We start from the raw sequence: 16813 nt of genomic DNA on the forward strand, positions 1-16813 counted from the left end.
GAATGAAGCATATCGTTTACTATGTCCTACATGCAATAACTCTTTTTCTCTCGTCGATTGTTCCCTTCGCATTATTTACAGCTGCAGTCTTGATGTAATAAGCTCTCAGCATATTTAAGGAAAGTACGTAAGGCGGTATAGTAAATTTTTTTGACCATTTTAACAAAGCCTCAACAGTAGGTACTCCACACTGGCCCAAAACAGCAGGGTGCTGCGACCACTTCTCAGGGTCTGTGGGCCTGTAAGAGGTGGTGATTGTGGTGGTGAATGGTCTCTCTCTGTATTCTTCTTTAGTGTCAACATTCCTTATCTTTTGTTCCCTTTCTTATTTTCCAGTTTTTAATACCAGTTCTATCTTCCCCTTCTTTTACATTCAACAATCCTCATTGTGACAACTGTTCTTTTCCATCACATTCTGAATTTCCAGGTTTTTGGGAATTAGCAAAGATTATGAGATGACAGTGAAATGTTGCCTTAACTACACAGCATTACCACCTACTATTCCACTAATTAGAATTTTTTGTGGTACACAGCAGTGCTGTTTCTGTTTGAGAGTGTTAACCATGTCACTTTGACAAGGGAAAAATGTGGCAAGTCTCTTGATGAGAACATGATCTTTGAAATGCTAACATGAATGTCATATTAAAACAAAATTATGCAAACAGCATCAAAAATAGGATTAAGGTAAAGCAACTTAATATGATAGGTTAAAAAGTAATTTAATGGCAACAGATTCCAGCTAAATAAACAAACTTATAAACTGGTTTCAAAGATTTCTGGACGAGGTAGTAAAATTGAGTACTTAGTAGACAGATATTAGATTTAACTGTGCAGCCAGGAGCGTATATTGGTGAAACAGGAGTAAGGACATCTCAGTATAGTAAGTATGTATTGAGGAGAGAGGTATGATTTTTAGATAGGACGCTGTACACTAATAATGTAATATGATAGCCGTACCAAGGATGCAGGACCTACCCATATGTTGAGAAAAGGGAGGAGCTGAAAATGGAGTGTCTGCTTTAACTTGAGGCAACTTGAGATATCTCGAAAATGATGCGTTGTACGAAGAGAGTTCTAGTTGTAAAGTTAATATTAGTGAAGAGGACATCTGTTTATGCTACAACTGGCCGCCTTCTAACCACTGCACCTGTGTCCGATAGGGCCAATTTTGTGTATTCAAGTGGGAACATCCCAGTTTATCGCATATTCGGACTCAAACCGTTATTTTATTTGATTCTGCATTTCATTCAATATGTACATGTAAACCAGTGTGATCTAACAATTTATACTGATGCTTAAACGCTAATTTATTGTTGCAAATGTGTATAAATAATACGTCTAGACACTGACATTTCTGGCAAATAAGCTACTTTTATGGTAGCTTAGTTTTCTGTTCCATACGGGTTTGATTGTCGTGAGTCTCAAAACCATAGGTACGCATAATTTAGATTGCTTAACAGTGTGACTGATTTCAGTGTGCGATTCACTCCAGCCGCGTTAACCTGCATAATAGAAACCACAACAGTGGGAGTAAGGTAGAATATCCAGGAGATAATGATGACAGGCGCTCCTGCTTTGGATACCCTCCGAAATCAAGCATCCCAATGACGAGAGGTAAGAGGACTCGCCGATATCAAGCATCCTGCGAACAGGAAACTACTGTATCCACCTTGTTGTTCTTGGATCACGCTAGACTTATTTTCTAACTGGTAATCGTAACGTCTAACGATATAGCACTGAACAGTAAAATTTGCAACACTAAAATTTCGAATGTAGATATCAACTGTTACAACTCGCATTGTAAACAAATGGATAATCAAATGCGTCAGATCTTAATTGAAAAAACAGGCACATTTGATATTTGTCATTACAACGCCAACTACCACGAACAGAAAACAATGGTTTGAGTAAATCGTACATACATTTGGCGTAGAATCCAAATATGCAATAAAAATGGGGGGGGGTATGCTGTTTTCGATATATTTAGTTGTCTCAAGGTGAAACAAACACAAATTTCCCTGTAAAGGAGAAAATATAAAAATGCAGTAAATGAAGCAGGCAAAAAGGAATACAAACGTCTCCAAAATGAGATCGACAGGAAGTGCAAAATGGCTAAGCAGGGATGGCTAGAGGATAAATGTAAGGATGTAGAAGCTTATCTCACTAGGGATAAGATAGATACTGTCTACAGGAAAATTAAAGAGACCTTTGGAGAGAAGAGAACCACGTGTATGAATATCTAGAGCTCAGATGGCAACCGAGTTCTAAGCAAACAAGGGAAGGCAGAAAGGTGGAAGGAGTATATAGAAGGTTTATACAAGGGCAATGTACTTGAGGACAATATTATGGAAATGGAAGAGGATGTAGATGAAGACGAAATGGGAGATATGATACTGCGTGAAGAGTTTGACAGAGCACTGAAAGACCTGGGTCGAAACAAGGCCCCGGGAGTACACAACATTCCATTAGAACTACTGACGGCCTAAGGAGAGCCAGTCATGACAAAACTCTACCAGCTGGTGAGCAAGATGTATGAGACAGGTGAAATACCCTCAGACTTCAAGAAGAATATAATAATTCCAATCCCAAAGAAAGCAAGTGCTGACAGATGTGTAAATTACCGAACAATCTGTTTAATAAGTCAAAGCTGTAAAATACTAACGCGAATTCTTTACAGTGATGGCTGGGTGTTGAGTGTTGTCCTTAGGTTAGTTAGGTTTAAGTAGTTCTAAGTTCTACGGGGCTGATGACCATAGATGTTAAGTCCCATAGTGCTCAGAGCCATTTGAACCATTTTACATAATCACTTCGGAAGAGGGATGTGTTTTCCTACGAATTCCTTACTGACAAATTATACTCGCTAACAAAAAAATGATAAGTGTTATATATGAGAGCACAACTACTGTGTGGACTAACTGTGCAATGTGCACGAAATGGGTCTTGAGGATGGGACTGTGATCGTGAGGGAAGTATCTGTGCGGGTGTGATGTGAATGCACCATGAATCGATGCCCATGGCTGCCGAAATGTTCCGTTCGAAGAAATAACGCTGGAAGATAGAACAGTGGCTGTAATCTGCGTGAAACAGAGGAATTAAACTGTCATTCTAAATTCTGGGCTCGTAAAAAAATTTTCCTTTGTTAGATGTGATGAACGAAGTTTTTGTTGCTTAATGGACAATGTAAATATTTTTATCAGTATATGAAATATTTATTCGATCAACATGAGAACAATCGTTGAGAAAATTTGTAATACTACATTTTATTTGCTTCCAGCGAACGTTGTCAGTGAGTGAAAGGGTCTAGAACTACACCTGCTTAAACAGTCAACTATCAAAACAAGAAAATTCAGAATCTCCACCAACTGAAGTCAGCCAAATCTAAACTCTTCAGTGTGGCACGAACAATACAGATCCTGATGCTACCTTATCTCTGATTTGCACCACGCTCAATGGAGTTCTGTGCATATTTATCATTGTACATCATTTGACCTACAGCACCCAGGCATCTATTGGAACAATACAGATTCTGATGCTATCTTATCTCTGATTTCCACCACGCTCAATGGAGTTCTGTGCGTTTTTATCATTGTACATCATGTGATCAACAGCACCCAGGTACATATTGGAAGAGATAAAACTGGGGTGTGATCCTTGAGATGGGTTAAACTCTGATGGGGTCACTTTCAGTTAAGTGTCAACTTTAGTGGTGAAATGGCAGACCATGCTTCAAGAGTCGAAACTAGATAACGCAGTGATGTTGAATGCTGGGGTCAGGAGCGCAGGCAACACTTTAAGTTGTTCCAAATGTTTACCACTGCCTTCAGGTAGGGATTCTGCGTGGGGCACACCATTTTAGAAATGTTATTGTCCACAAATGATTAGCTAAGTGGTACTTCTTTGTCACACGGTTTATCGTCACATTGAAACAATATTCGTCTCCAAACAGTGCCTCTACTGTATGCCGTACAAAATGTTGTAAAATGTGTTCATATCCGTCGGCATTTACATGGACTTGAGCCTGAAAAGGTGACGACACCCTAAGCAGGAGAAAACACCTTCGAGCTGTAAAACCACCACCTCCGCCCTTCACTGTTAGCACTACATGTTACAGCCTTAAGTTAGAGCCGGGAACGACAGAGAAGAGAAGGCTGTGAGAAGAGGTCAGCCAATCGCATGCTGACCGACTTCCCTCCAGGGCTACAACGCGACAGCAGCGGTCCCTAGGTGGAGACGACAAAAGCGCCGTGGCCGGCTGGTGGCAACGCACTTCGACAGCAGCTTCGGCGTCAGCCACCCCGTTAGCAGCCTCTGTGTAGCTCAGTTGGTGATCAGCAGTCACTGCAGTTCAGTCGACAGTCTTTTGTCAGTTGCAGTCGCTAGGACCAGAAGTGTTGCTTGTGTTTGTCTACTCTGAAGAAGACTGATTATTTTGCATTTCGCCCTTTGCCTGCGACACATCTGTGTAATTGTACTTGTGGATGATTAGGTGTAGAGTACTATAAAAACTCTCACATCAAAGTATTTGCACTTGTCTTGTTGAAATAAAACTCACTAATACATTTTGATTGATTATCTAGCAAACCGAGTGTGCACGATTCCTAGACACAACACTACACACGATGACAGTTAACATTCTCCAGTCATTCACCAAACTCAAAATCTTCTATCGTATTGCCACAGCGTACAGCGCCGTTTACCAGTCGAAATCACTCGTTTCCAATCACCCATTGTCCAGCGGTGTCGTTTACATCAACTCAAGCGTCGCTTAGAACTCACTAACAGAAATGCGTGCCTAATGAGAAACTGATCGACCACTGCTTCGCATTCTTTTTAAACACCACAGTGATTCAGTTACCTGGTAGCATTGTGGAACTCACGAGCGATTCCTTCTTCTTATTTGATGCGCTATTTTGACAAATTCTCCGCAGTGTTCGACGATCGCTGTCTGTCGGTGTATGAGTTCTACCTGGTCTTGGTTTGAGTGCTGTTGTTCCCTCGCGTTTCCTCTTCGCCATCGCATTAGCAACTGTCGACATGATGTCTGTCGTGGACTTGTCACTCTGGTGAAACGCAGTAAGTAGCTCACATTCGAAGTCTCTGAGCTGCTCTGACCATCCTATTCTGCTGTCATTGCTCCTCTACTGACAACGCAAATATTTCCAGAGTCTTTTGTACTCGTGTATCCGCCACCCGCGATCTATAGAGGACAATTCTGTATTATACAGGAAAGGCCGGATACTTTTTGTTATGACCTGATGAAACTACAATCGTCCAGTCATAACTCTGGGTTCTTCGATTGCCCTGGGAGAAGGCTGATCGCGACTACAGCATCTGAACCACTAGTTCACTTTTCTAGAAGAACGATAAGGTGGTTTACTTTACATTGGCACATTGTATCGAAAATTAACAACTATGTTTGAAAAGTAAAGAATCACTTGATGCACATGATTGCAAAGTCTTCTAGAGAAGTACAAATTCAAGTACAAGTGTTATAGGCCCTTTGCTGTTCCTTTTTCTTTAAAGGATTTAGGAGACAATCTGAGAAGCCGTCTTGGGCTGTTTGCTGATGATCAAAACAAATTGCAAAACGATATTTGTATGGCCCTAAAATTGGTAATTGGCCCTAAATAACGAAAAGTGTGAGGTCATCCACATGAGTACTAATAGGAATCCGCTAAACTTCCGTTATACGATAAATCAGTCAAATCTGAAGGCCGTAAATTCAACTAAATACCTACGAATTACAACTTAAATTGGAAGCAACACACAGGAAATGTTGTTGGGAAGTCAAGCCAGAAACTACGTTTTATTGGCACGACACTTAGAAAATGTAACAGACCTACTAAAGAGAGTTCCTAGAGTACACTTGTCCGCCCTCTTGTAGAAAACTGTTGTGCAATGTGGGATCCTTAAGGGATACGATTGACAGAGCGTACTGGAAAAGTTCAAAGATGGGCAACACGTTTTGTATCATCGTGAAATAGAGGAGACTGTGTCACTGAACTAATGGATTTGGAACCGACGTCATTAAATCAAAGGCATTTTTCGTTGCGGAGTATTCTTCTTACGATATTCCTATCATCAGCTTTCTCCTGCAAATGTGAAAATATTTTGTTGAAGCTGATCTGCATATTGACAAACGATCACCATGATACAATAAGGGAAATCATAGCTCGCACGGAAATATATACGAGTAACTCTTTCCGTGTGATGTACGCGATTGGAATAATAGATCATTGTGAAGGAGGTTTGATGATCCCTCTAGCAGGCACTTAAATGTGATTTGCGGAGTATCCTCGTAGCTGTAGATGAACAGTTACAAAAGTGTAGTCGCACGTGAGACCTGAATAGCATTGGTGTCCTAACGAGATAATGTGGACTGCTTCATTGGGGGTCACGAACTGCGGCAGAGCGAGTATGTGTTTGGCTCTATATCGATATCCGTGCGATAGCCGTGCGGTGCTGAGAGAGAGGGGACGTGTCGTCAGGAGCATTTCCCATTCACCAGTGCGGACTGCATTGAAGGATCGCTTTGTCTTGGGTGTGGCACTGTCGACTTTGGACAACACTATACTTTCCATCAGATAGTGTAGCAAGAATTTTATCTTGGAACTCTTAAATTTAGTTCGCGTTTCAAATAACAATATGGAAATTGTGAGTCCGCGTTGATATGAAACACTTTTGGAATTTATTTATTCCCCAAGCTAGTTTCAGCGACAAGTATCGCCATCAGTGAGCTCTTCAAATTTCATTTATTATACATTACAGCATGGTTTTAAGATTGTTGTCGCTTTTTTCGGCATATTCTCTGTGTTTTCTGTTGCCGTTTTTCTCGGTATAGATTATGTAGTCTACAACAGTGAGCGAGTTCGTTGGACGGCTTGCAGCTATTTTTATACACTTAAAAGCATAACTTTCGCATTTCGTTGATAATCCGAACAACAGCAAGATGGCGTAATATTTTGGATTAAGAACGAAGTGCGAAGGTTATGTTTATGTGTGCTTCTTTCCGTCGATCTACCGATACCTCGATAACTTTGTTGGATATGTCGAGGGCCGGTAGCGATATATTTTTAAATATCTGCGTATGGGGTTCCCGATGTTCTTGAAGACACAACAGTCCTGCTGCCAATACTCACCTTCGTACACCCAGTCCGCGGCGCCGTTGTAGACCGTTCCCGGCACGCCGTCGGCTGTGATTGCCGTCGGCTTGTCTCCTGGCTGACGCAGATAGAAGAGGTTGTTCTGGTAGACGAACGCCAACGCGTTGCCCACCGGCGCCCATTTGGCTAGCTGCATGCCGTCCTCACAGATTTCGTACGTAGTGCTGGAAGTACCATTGCCGAATGTTAACAATGAAACAGTGTAACTTGAACAAAAGAACTGGGTTGCGTTAGGAGTAGCGTCAAACATTTTGCAGACAACGTCGTCCTCTACAATGACGTGCTATCTAAAGGAAAGCTGCACAGATATCCTGTCTGATCTAAATAAGGTGTCGTACTGATGCGAGAATTAAGTCAATCTACATCGGTGACAGTTTACGTATCACTTATGCAGTTTATCTGCATGTGACGTATACTAAACAGTACTATCATTGGATGTCATATGTGTATCAAGAAGAATAGAATTGTAAAGGATATGTCTGATTGAAGCGAGAGCGTCACGGAAATGCGGAAAAAACCTGATTTGGTAGACATCTGAACAATAAATTTTGTGAACGCGTACATGCAAAGTTTGACAAGTATTAGGCGAGGAATATATGAATGCACTGCAGTTCCCTACATATCGCTCCAGTAGGAACAATGGAGTAAAGATTAGATTAATAAATGCACACCGAGGCACTAGCTCTCCCTAGACAGTATAAGCGACTGGAATATGAGGAAGTCCTAAAATGAGGTTCTATGGCAAGTAAGGTCAGCAATGAACTTCATAGTTGTTTGCTGAGGCATTTGCCGCATTGTCATCCATAAAAAATCCTTCATTGTTTGCTGCCAAAGATCTCCAAGTAACCGAACATAACCATTTCCTAACTTCCTGCCATATTAAAACTGTGCGTCGGCTGAAACTCGAAATCGGGAACTTTGCCTCTTGCGGGCAAGTGCTCTACAATCAGAGCTACCTGAGAACAACTCATGTCCCGTCTTCACAGCTTTACTTCCATCAGTACTTCATCTGCTATGGATGTTCTCAAAAACTTGCCAGACTAACACTGCTCTCCGCAATATCCTTTCATTCAGGAGAACTTCTGGTAAGTTTGGAAGGTAGGAGACGAGGTACCGGTGGAAGTAAAGCTGTGAAGGCAGGTCTTGAGTCGTTCTCTGGTAGCTCAGTCGGTAGAGCAACTGCCCTGCTAAGGCAAACATCCCGAGTTCGAGTCTCAGCTCGTACACAGTTTTAGTCTGCCAGGAAGTAACATATCAGCACACACTCCGTTGCAGAGTGAAAATTTCATTCTGGAAACAAATCAATGATCGGTTCAGTTGGACCAGAGGACCCAGTCCACTCCATGTAAACACTGCGTACATCATTATGAAGACACCACCAGCTTGCACAGTGCCTTGTTGACAACGTGGGTCCACGGCTTCATGAGGTCTGCGCCACACTAACCACCCCATCAGCTTTTAGCAACTGAAATTTAGACTCTTTTGACCAAGCCACGGTTATCCATTAGTCTAGGGTCCACCCGATATGGCCAGGATAACTGGATAGGCGCTGCAGGTGATGTCGTGCTGTTAGCGAACAAACTCGCTTTGGTTGTCTGCTGCCACAGCCTTGTAACATCAAATTTAACTGAAATGTCCTAACGAATACGTTCGTCGTATTTCCCACATTGATTACTGCGGCAACTTCTTACAGGGTTGTTTGTCTGTTAGCACTGACAACTCTGCGCAAACACCGCTGCTCCCGGTCGTTAACTGAAGGCTCTCTGTCACTGCGTTGTCCATAGTGAGAGGTGATGCCTGAAATTTAGCATTCCCGGCAAAGTCTTGAAACTGTGGACCAAGAAACATTGAATTATGTAACGATTTCCGAAATGGAATGTCCCATGCCTCTACCACCAACTACCATTACGAGGCTTTTAATTCCTCCGTGAGGCCCCTTGAGGCCACAATCATGCGGGAAACTTGAGAACATGTGCCAGCTCTGTCAATGCACTGCCATTTTGTACCTTGTGCAAGCGACGCTACTGCCGTCTGTACATGTGCATGTAGTTATCCCATCCTTTTTGTCACCTCAATGTCTTGTGAGACACTCGATTCAGTCATGAAGTTATTTTGATCTTCTGTATATAGTCGAGTGAGACGGAGGAAACGCACTTCTCTAATACAGGCAACAAAACTGAAGTGCAGAAGGCGAGGGGCATCCCCTCCACCTTTATTTTTTATGAGCTGAAAAAAGCTTTTTTAATGAAACAAAAGTTTTTAACTTTTCGCGTATTATTATTCATAGCTACATATTCATTTCTGAACTTTGTCACCCTGGAGACGTACGCATTTCTCCCTACGAGATACCAAATACCGTCATTGTAGTGTGTTTGACTTTGCTGATGGAGTGACAACCTTACCTCTTCTTGCAATGCTTCATCACTACACTACAGAAGCGAAGTCCTCGGAGATGTTTTTAAGTTTTGGAAACAGGCGAAATTCAGATTGGTGCAAGTCCCTGTCCAGGAGTACGAGGCCAGAACCAAGAGATTCATGCCGGAAACTCTATTTCCACCAAAGACGACAAAGATCTAGCATCGGTTGGTATTGTAGCTTGAAATTATTGTAACTGTGTTGAGAAAGAACCACAGTACAAGCGCTAACAGAGTGCTCACGAGCTCAAATTGTTGTAGGGAAGGGAAGCTGACTAAAGCCGGAAATGAGCTCAGCCGAAATTTGTTCAAGGTTCTAACCATGTTCGAGTAGGATAGATTAAATACAGTTGGTGGTGGAGCGTTTTTATTGCTGTCAGACGTAGTTTACCTTGTAGTGAAATCGAGAAGGAAGTTACTTTGAGTCAGTATGGGTAGAGGTTATACTTCACGATCAGAATGAATAAATAATTGCTTCGTTTTACCGATCCACTGACTCGGGTGAAACAGCCGCTGAACAGTTCACAGAAAACTATAGTCTCATTTGAAACAGGTATCCCACTCATATAGTACTGCATTTAAAATCTGTGGTAGGCATAAAACGTCGCCCCAAGTTGTACTGAATTCTTTCTCAGAGAAGCACTGCGAACAATTAGATCAGGTGTCCACTCGAAGTGTGAATGGTTGGGGAAACAAACTTTACGTCTTAGCAACAAATAATCCTGAATAAGTAGGGAGCATCATGGCGGATACAGGGATTAATGAGCAGAACGCACTTGTAGGGAGACTGAATACCATACCATATACAGTATCGCTCAGAAGTATTTTCTACTTGTTTATCTACACGCGGAATCGAAACAAACTGGTTGTTACGCCAGAAAACTGTGACTTCACCGCGGGTTACGTGTATTGATTACTGAGTACAGGTAGGCATGGGTTTTAGCCGTAAGCATCGTTTCCAGGGGGCTCCTAAGTGTAGAACGAAGTGACCGCAAAAAATGCAGAGACTGGTCAAAAATTCCGTGGAGTGTTGAAAACAAGTTTAATCTCTTCTTCTGAGAGGAAATACGGTATGTTCGACGGCCGAAAAAGAAGACGAATGACAGAAAGTACCACGTACCCACCATAAAGCAGCGGAGGTGAAACTGCCGTGGTGTGAAGCTCTTTGTCACGAAGTGTCGTAGGTCCTCTCGTCGAAATTCATGGGGGAATGGCTAGTGTGAAGTATGATGAAATGTTACCAGATCATACAGTACCTTATTGAAAACTTAATATACTTCGCAGTTGGCTATTCCAGCGAGGAAACGATCCAAAAACACTTCTGGCTTTACGAAGATACCTCTGAAGTAGCACAAAATTAAAGTAATCGAATAGCCAATCCAAAACACAGGCTTACATCGCACACAACATCTTTCAGGCGAGCTGCATCGTCGGGTTCGCCAACAAAGTTGCACCAACAGATAATCTTTCTTCAAATAGTTGTGTGGTCATAGGAAGAAGATTCCCCAGCTGCGATTGGCAAAACTCGTGGATTGTATGTCATCCAGGTGTGCTGCAGTATACAGGCAAAGGGCTATACAACCAAGTATTAAATTGAGAACATCACCCGTCAAGACGTCATTATTGTTCCCCATCTTTTCCGTTTTAACAAAATTCTTTTGAGTCTATGTAATTTGTGTGTTTTATTATTGATGCAAAAATTAGAATCGTGTAAAGTGTGTAACAAAATAGTACACTTAATAAAGATTTGATAACCTCTTTCGTTTAAATTTTTCTTCTAAGGAATTTTTTTTCTGCCTTTTTTGCGTCTACGAAATACTTTTGAGCGATACTACATATATTCGCTTGACGCCTTTCTAAGAGTCAATTTCCACTCCTTCCAGCCTGCGTATGTAGCGTAGCTCAGCTGGGGTTTGAATTCAAAAAAAGTTTCGACGGCAATTTACACCACATACATTAATAAGAGATAGCTCGACATTTAGCGTTAATTTCAATACGAGTTGCGTTTAATAGTTTAAATAACAAAGTTGTGCCTCTAAATCTGGTATAAAACCCAAAGAGGTTCTGGTCACATGTAAATTATCCCAGCGGCAAGGCCACTAACGCGGAATTACTAAACACGGTTTCCAAAGCTCCTTCACCAAAGAAGATGTCCGCCCCCGGTAGCTGAGTTGTCAGCACGACAGACTGTCAATCCAAGGGGCCCGGGTTCGGTTCCCGGCTGGGTCGGAGATTTTCTCCGCTCAGGGACTGGGTGTTGTGTTGTCCTAATCATCATCATTTCATCCCCATCGACGCGCAAGTCGCCGAAGTGGCGTCAAATCGAAAGACTTGCACCAGGCGAACGGTCTACCCGACGGGAGGCCATCGTCACACGACATTTCATTTCACCAAAGAAGACTAAGTAAATATTCCGGAATTCGAATCTGAAACAACTGTCAACATCAGTAACTTAGATGTAGATATCCTCGTTGTAGTGAATCAGCTTAAATCACTTAGTAAGTACAAGGCTTCGCGTCCAGATTGTGTACCAGTTAGACTCCTTTCAGAGTATGCTGATACAACCGCTCTACACTTAATCATATTCAACAGCTCGCTTTTCGAACGATCCCGTACCTGAAGACTGGAAAGATGCACTAGTCACGCCAGTGCCCAAGAAGGGAAATAGGAGTAATCCGCTGGATTACAGACCCATATCACTATCGTCGATTTGCAGTAGTATTTGGGAACAAATATTGTGCTCGAACGTTATGAATTACCTCGAAGAAAACGATTTACTGACAAATAGTCAGCACTGATTCAGAACATATAGTTCTTCTGAAACACAAGTAGCTGAGTCTCAGCTTGACTGCATTCGACAGGAATGCCAAGCTGATTCCATATTTTTGTGTTTCAGAATGCTTTCGACACCGTTTCTCACAAGGGTCTTCTGACCAAATTGCGTCTCTAAGGATTATCGCCTCAGTTATGTGACTAGATTCGTGATTTACTGTCAGGAATGTCACAGTACATAGAAACTGACGGGAAGTCAGTAGAGCAGAAGTAATATCTAGCGTTCCCAAAGGTCCAAACGGCTCTGAGCACTATGGGACTTAACATCTGAGGTCATCAGTCCCCTAGAACTTAGAACTACTTAAACCTAACTAACCTAAGGGCATCACACACATCCATGCCCGAGGCAGGATTCGAACCTGCCACCGTAGCGTTCGCGCGGTTCCAGACTGAAGCGTTCCCAAAGGAAGCACCGTAGGTCCTCTGCTGTTCCTGATCTACATAAAATACATAGGAGACAATTGAGTGCATATGTTGCAGTCATATAGAATCTTGCAAGGTCTTCAGATGATCAAAATCAATTTTAAAATCATTTGGATGTGGTATCTGTATGATGCGATAAGTAAGAATTGATTCGAAATAATGAAATGTTTGAAGTCGCCTACGTAAGTACTAAAACAAATACTAAATTTCTGCTACACGATGAATCATACAAATCCAAAGGCCGTAAATTCGACTGAATACTCAGGGATTACAACTATGAATAACAAACTGCAACGAGCACATAGATAATGTTGTGGGTAAAGCAAACCAAATACTAAAATTTATTGGCAGAAAACTTACAAAATGCATCACGTGTACTAAATAGAATGAATACTCTAGGATTGTACGTCCTTGTCTAGAGAACTGCTATGAAATGTGGGACCTGCAACACACATGATCGACAGAGGATATTAAAGAAGTTCAGAGAAGGTCAGCTCTCTTTGTATTTTTCGCGGAATGGATGAAGAGAGTGCTATGGATGTGATTCGTCACTTGGTATGGAAATCATTAAAACAAACGCGTCTTTCGTTGCTACAGAATCTTCTTATGAAATTTACATCACCAAATTTTTCCTTAGATTGGAAAGACATTCCATCAGTGCCCACGTACAAGGGAGAAATAATAATCATGATAAAACGAGGGAAATCAGAGCTCTCACAAAGATTTAAATGCTCGTTCTTTCTGCGAACTCTTCAAGAGTTCAGTGGTAGAGAAACAGCTGGAAGGTGGTTGGACGAACCTTCTGCCTGGCACTTGATTGTGAATTACAGATTGACCTTGTAGATATAGATGAAGGGAATAACGGATTACGAGCAGATTCTCACTTGTACTTTAGAATGAATAATGGGAACAAAGGAAGACTGTTGACATCGAGGTCGGACAGTGTCAAGGACGGGGACGGAAATCGGCAGCTCCCTTTCAAAGTACCATCCCGACATTTGTTTTGAGCGAGTTTAGGAAAATAACGGAAATCTAAATCTAATTACACATTGGTTATATAAATGTGGTGGTTAGCATTGTTGTACTCACAACAGACATTCGCCATAATCCGTGGCCTCTATGTAATCTCCCTGCATTCCTGTCGCCGCCCTCCGCACAGATGGATGGTGTCTCCTGGGTTGTAGCGCTACCACGAAGAGTTTCCTTCATTTGGACGGATAGGTCGCAACCGCATGGACTCTCATAGGATGAATACGGTCGATGTTCCACTACCTCCCATCGCCACATACGTAGGTGCTCCTGCACGGAAGTGGCCGTGTGGCATCGTGCATTGCCATGAAGGAAGATGGGATGCAGCCCATTGGTGATCCACATACAGCAGGGAGGGAAGGAGCTCAATCGTCATGTTGTCCATGGGTGATATCCCGAATGGGGCCGATCTTTAAGGACATCCCTGCCATCCCGAAATACTTTAACCCACCTCGCCACTGTACGATATGGCAATGCCGCATCACCACACCCTCCACGCCATTCCTGTCCGCCGCGACTACGTGCCACTTCGCTCTTGATCCGTGCGCGTTGTTCGTGCTCCCTAATCATACTCTTAGGGCGCTTGAACTGGCCTCCCGCATTTTCAGACGGTACACACTGCAACTGACTCTAACACATCCGCTACCGCTCACAGCACTATTGCAAGTGACCTTGTGCTAGCAGCTACACATAGCATGCCTACCACTGGATGCGCATCTCTCACGTTACGGCAGTGTTGCCACCACTTTTAATCCACCCCTAGTAGCTACAAAATGTCTTTCTGCCAACGGTTTTAAAAGCTGCATCATCTGAGTTCCACATTAGTTTCAACAACTTTTAAGCCTATGCCTCTGACTATATCGTTTCTTATCCACTGTACACCTTGTAATATGGTACAAATTACTTTGACTATCGTTGTAAGTGAAGAAGAGTATGCACACGAGAGGCAGATACTTACTTTTCCTGAACGCTGTAGATGGTATAATTGGCCTCTGAGGAGTGACGATATACCTGTAAACAAAGAGAGTGAATATTTAAAATACATTACCACTACAACACTATCAAATCAAATCAAATTTCCTGTATAGCTGTGTGGAGAAATTCATAGTGTTCCCTAAAAATCATACGTAAATCATTGTTAGTCATCTGATTAAGATGCCATACTGTGTACCTTTGTTTTTATTAAGAACAAACAAAGTTGCCTACACGAATTCTTGATACTGAAATCCTGCAACCTCTTCATCTTTTTCCTACTGATATACTTTCGTAACTAGTCTGATTTTAATAGAGAAACGTAGGCAGTGCTGTTTTAAACCACCCACCTACCTCCCTTCCCCCACACGCGAGCGCGCGCGCACGCACACACACACACACACACACACACACACTTGTAAGGTGATCATATGCTCTGACGCGTCACAGCTTTATTAACATGCACGTGATTAATTTCTGAACTTACTTTTTAGATGTAAATTAGTTCTTGAATTTTGCCTCTGGACTCAGTGTCCCTTCTGATTTCCTTCTTTTGTCATAGAAGTATCATGGAAAAGGTAGTTTTTCAGAACACCTTAGTGCTCATCAGATTTTCACGTGAGAAACGCATTTTGCTACTGTAAATCGTTGCCTGGTGTTCATGTGATCAGAACCTAAAAAACAGGTGGATACACCGTGCTCAAAGGAACGTACTGATAGCATTTCCGAAGATCGAACAAATGTGACTACGTTAAGGAGAAAGGGCAGAACAGAATGGTGTATACCGCCTTGCTCGTGTTGGAAGCTCCTTTTGACACTTTTTCTGTATTTGCTATTTAAAATTTAGTACCTTTGAATCTTGACTTACGCAAAAACCAATTTAAAAAGAATTGTTTTACCAAAAGCAGAGTTTGAAAAACCCACATTTTAAAGGCGTGTGGTTACAGTCGGAAGTGTGTGTGTGTGTGTGTGTGTGTGTGTGTGTGTATAAGTGACAGAATGTAAGGAGTAAGTTCATGTAGAGACACAAAAAGGCGCGAGTACTACAAGTGAATAGTAAGCTAAGTACTGTGTTCATTTCAATGGTAACTAGAACCTCTGACGTAACTGACAAAGGTGGTACAATTCGTAATAACTCTGTGCATAAGTTCATGTAGAGACACAAAAAGGCGCGAGTACTACAAGTGAATAGTAAGCTAAGTACTGTGTTCATTTCAATGGTAACTAGAACCTCTGACGTAACTGACAAAGGTGGTACAATTCGTAATAACTCTGTGCATGAACATTTGACACCAATAATCTAAATCATCAGTAACTATTCGTAATTCAAAACCAGACGCAATTATTGTTTGTTATTTAAGGTCAACGGTGACGTCGAGATGATGGGAGTGAAACTCTCAACATAGTTCGCTGTCATGACAAACAGGACACATTGTTGAAATGATCTAGAAGCCATAACTACAGGGTGTAGAGGACCGATCAGGACACTTTCGACATAAAGTCAATGGAATTCAATAGTCGACAACACGGTGCATGCTACTCACGCAATCATTTATTAATGATGTCCAGCCACATTCTAAAAAGATAAAGCTGTTGCGTAGAAGAATGATCAAGTGACGATTACATGGTGTGTGGCGGTGGATAAATTATCAGACAGTCGTTACTTCGATATGACGTTACGGCAATAATTGTGCATGCCTTCCTGCTACCTTCGCCTTCTACTAGAGCCCGAAGACCATTTTTGATGTTAGCGAGAGGGCGATAGAGAACATACTGACCATAATTTTCAGTCTGCAAGTTCACATTACTATTTGTACTCACTGATAGACAATGTTCCTATTTACCTTTTACTCAGCCGGTCACGGACTATACCTATAAATAAAAGTTCTGAATTTCAATTGATCGATATATTCTGGAAATAGTTAACACAAAATGTACGTCTTAGAATTGTAACTAATACCTCTATCGGAAACAGCATTA

The 16813-nt window shown here is 41.9% G+C and overlaps 1 protein-coding gene across 1 annotated transcript in view; it reads right to left on the reverse strand.

Annotated features, from left to right (window-relative positions):
* Window positions 1-16813, reverse strand: part of LOC126272338 (venom dipeptidyl peptidase 4-like) — a 281131-nt gene that overhangs the window by 153647 nt on the left and 110671 nt on the right. The window contains exons 5-6 of the mRNA XM_049975126.1: window positions 14820-14872; window positions 7140-7327 (exon numbers count right to left, since the gene is read on the reverse strand). Coding sequence (XP_049831083.1) covers window positions 7140-7327; window positions 14820-14872 — 241 coding nt within the window. The remainder of the gene's footprint in view (window positions 1-7139; window positions 7328-14819; window positions 14873-16813) is intronic.

Source organism: Schistocerca gregaria, chromosome 5 (genome assembly GCF_023897955.1).
Source record: "Schistocerca gregaria isolate iqSchGreg1 chromosome 5, iqSchGreg1.2, whole genome shotgun sequence".
Classification (NCBI taxonomy): Eukaryota; Metazoa; Arthropoda; class Insecta; order Orthoptera; family Acrididae; genus Schistocerca; species Schistocerca gregaria.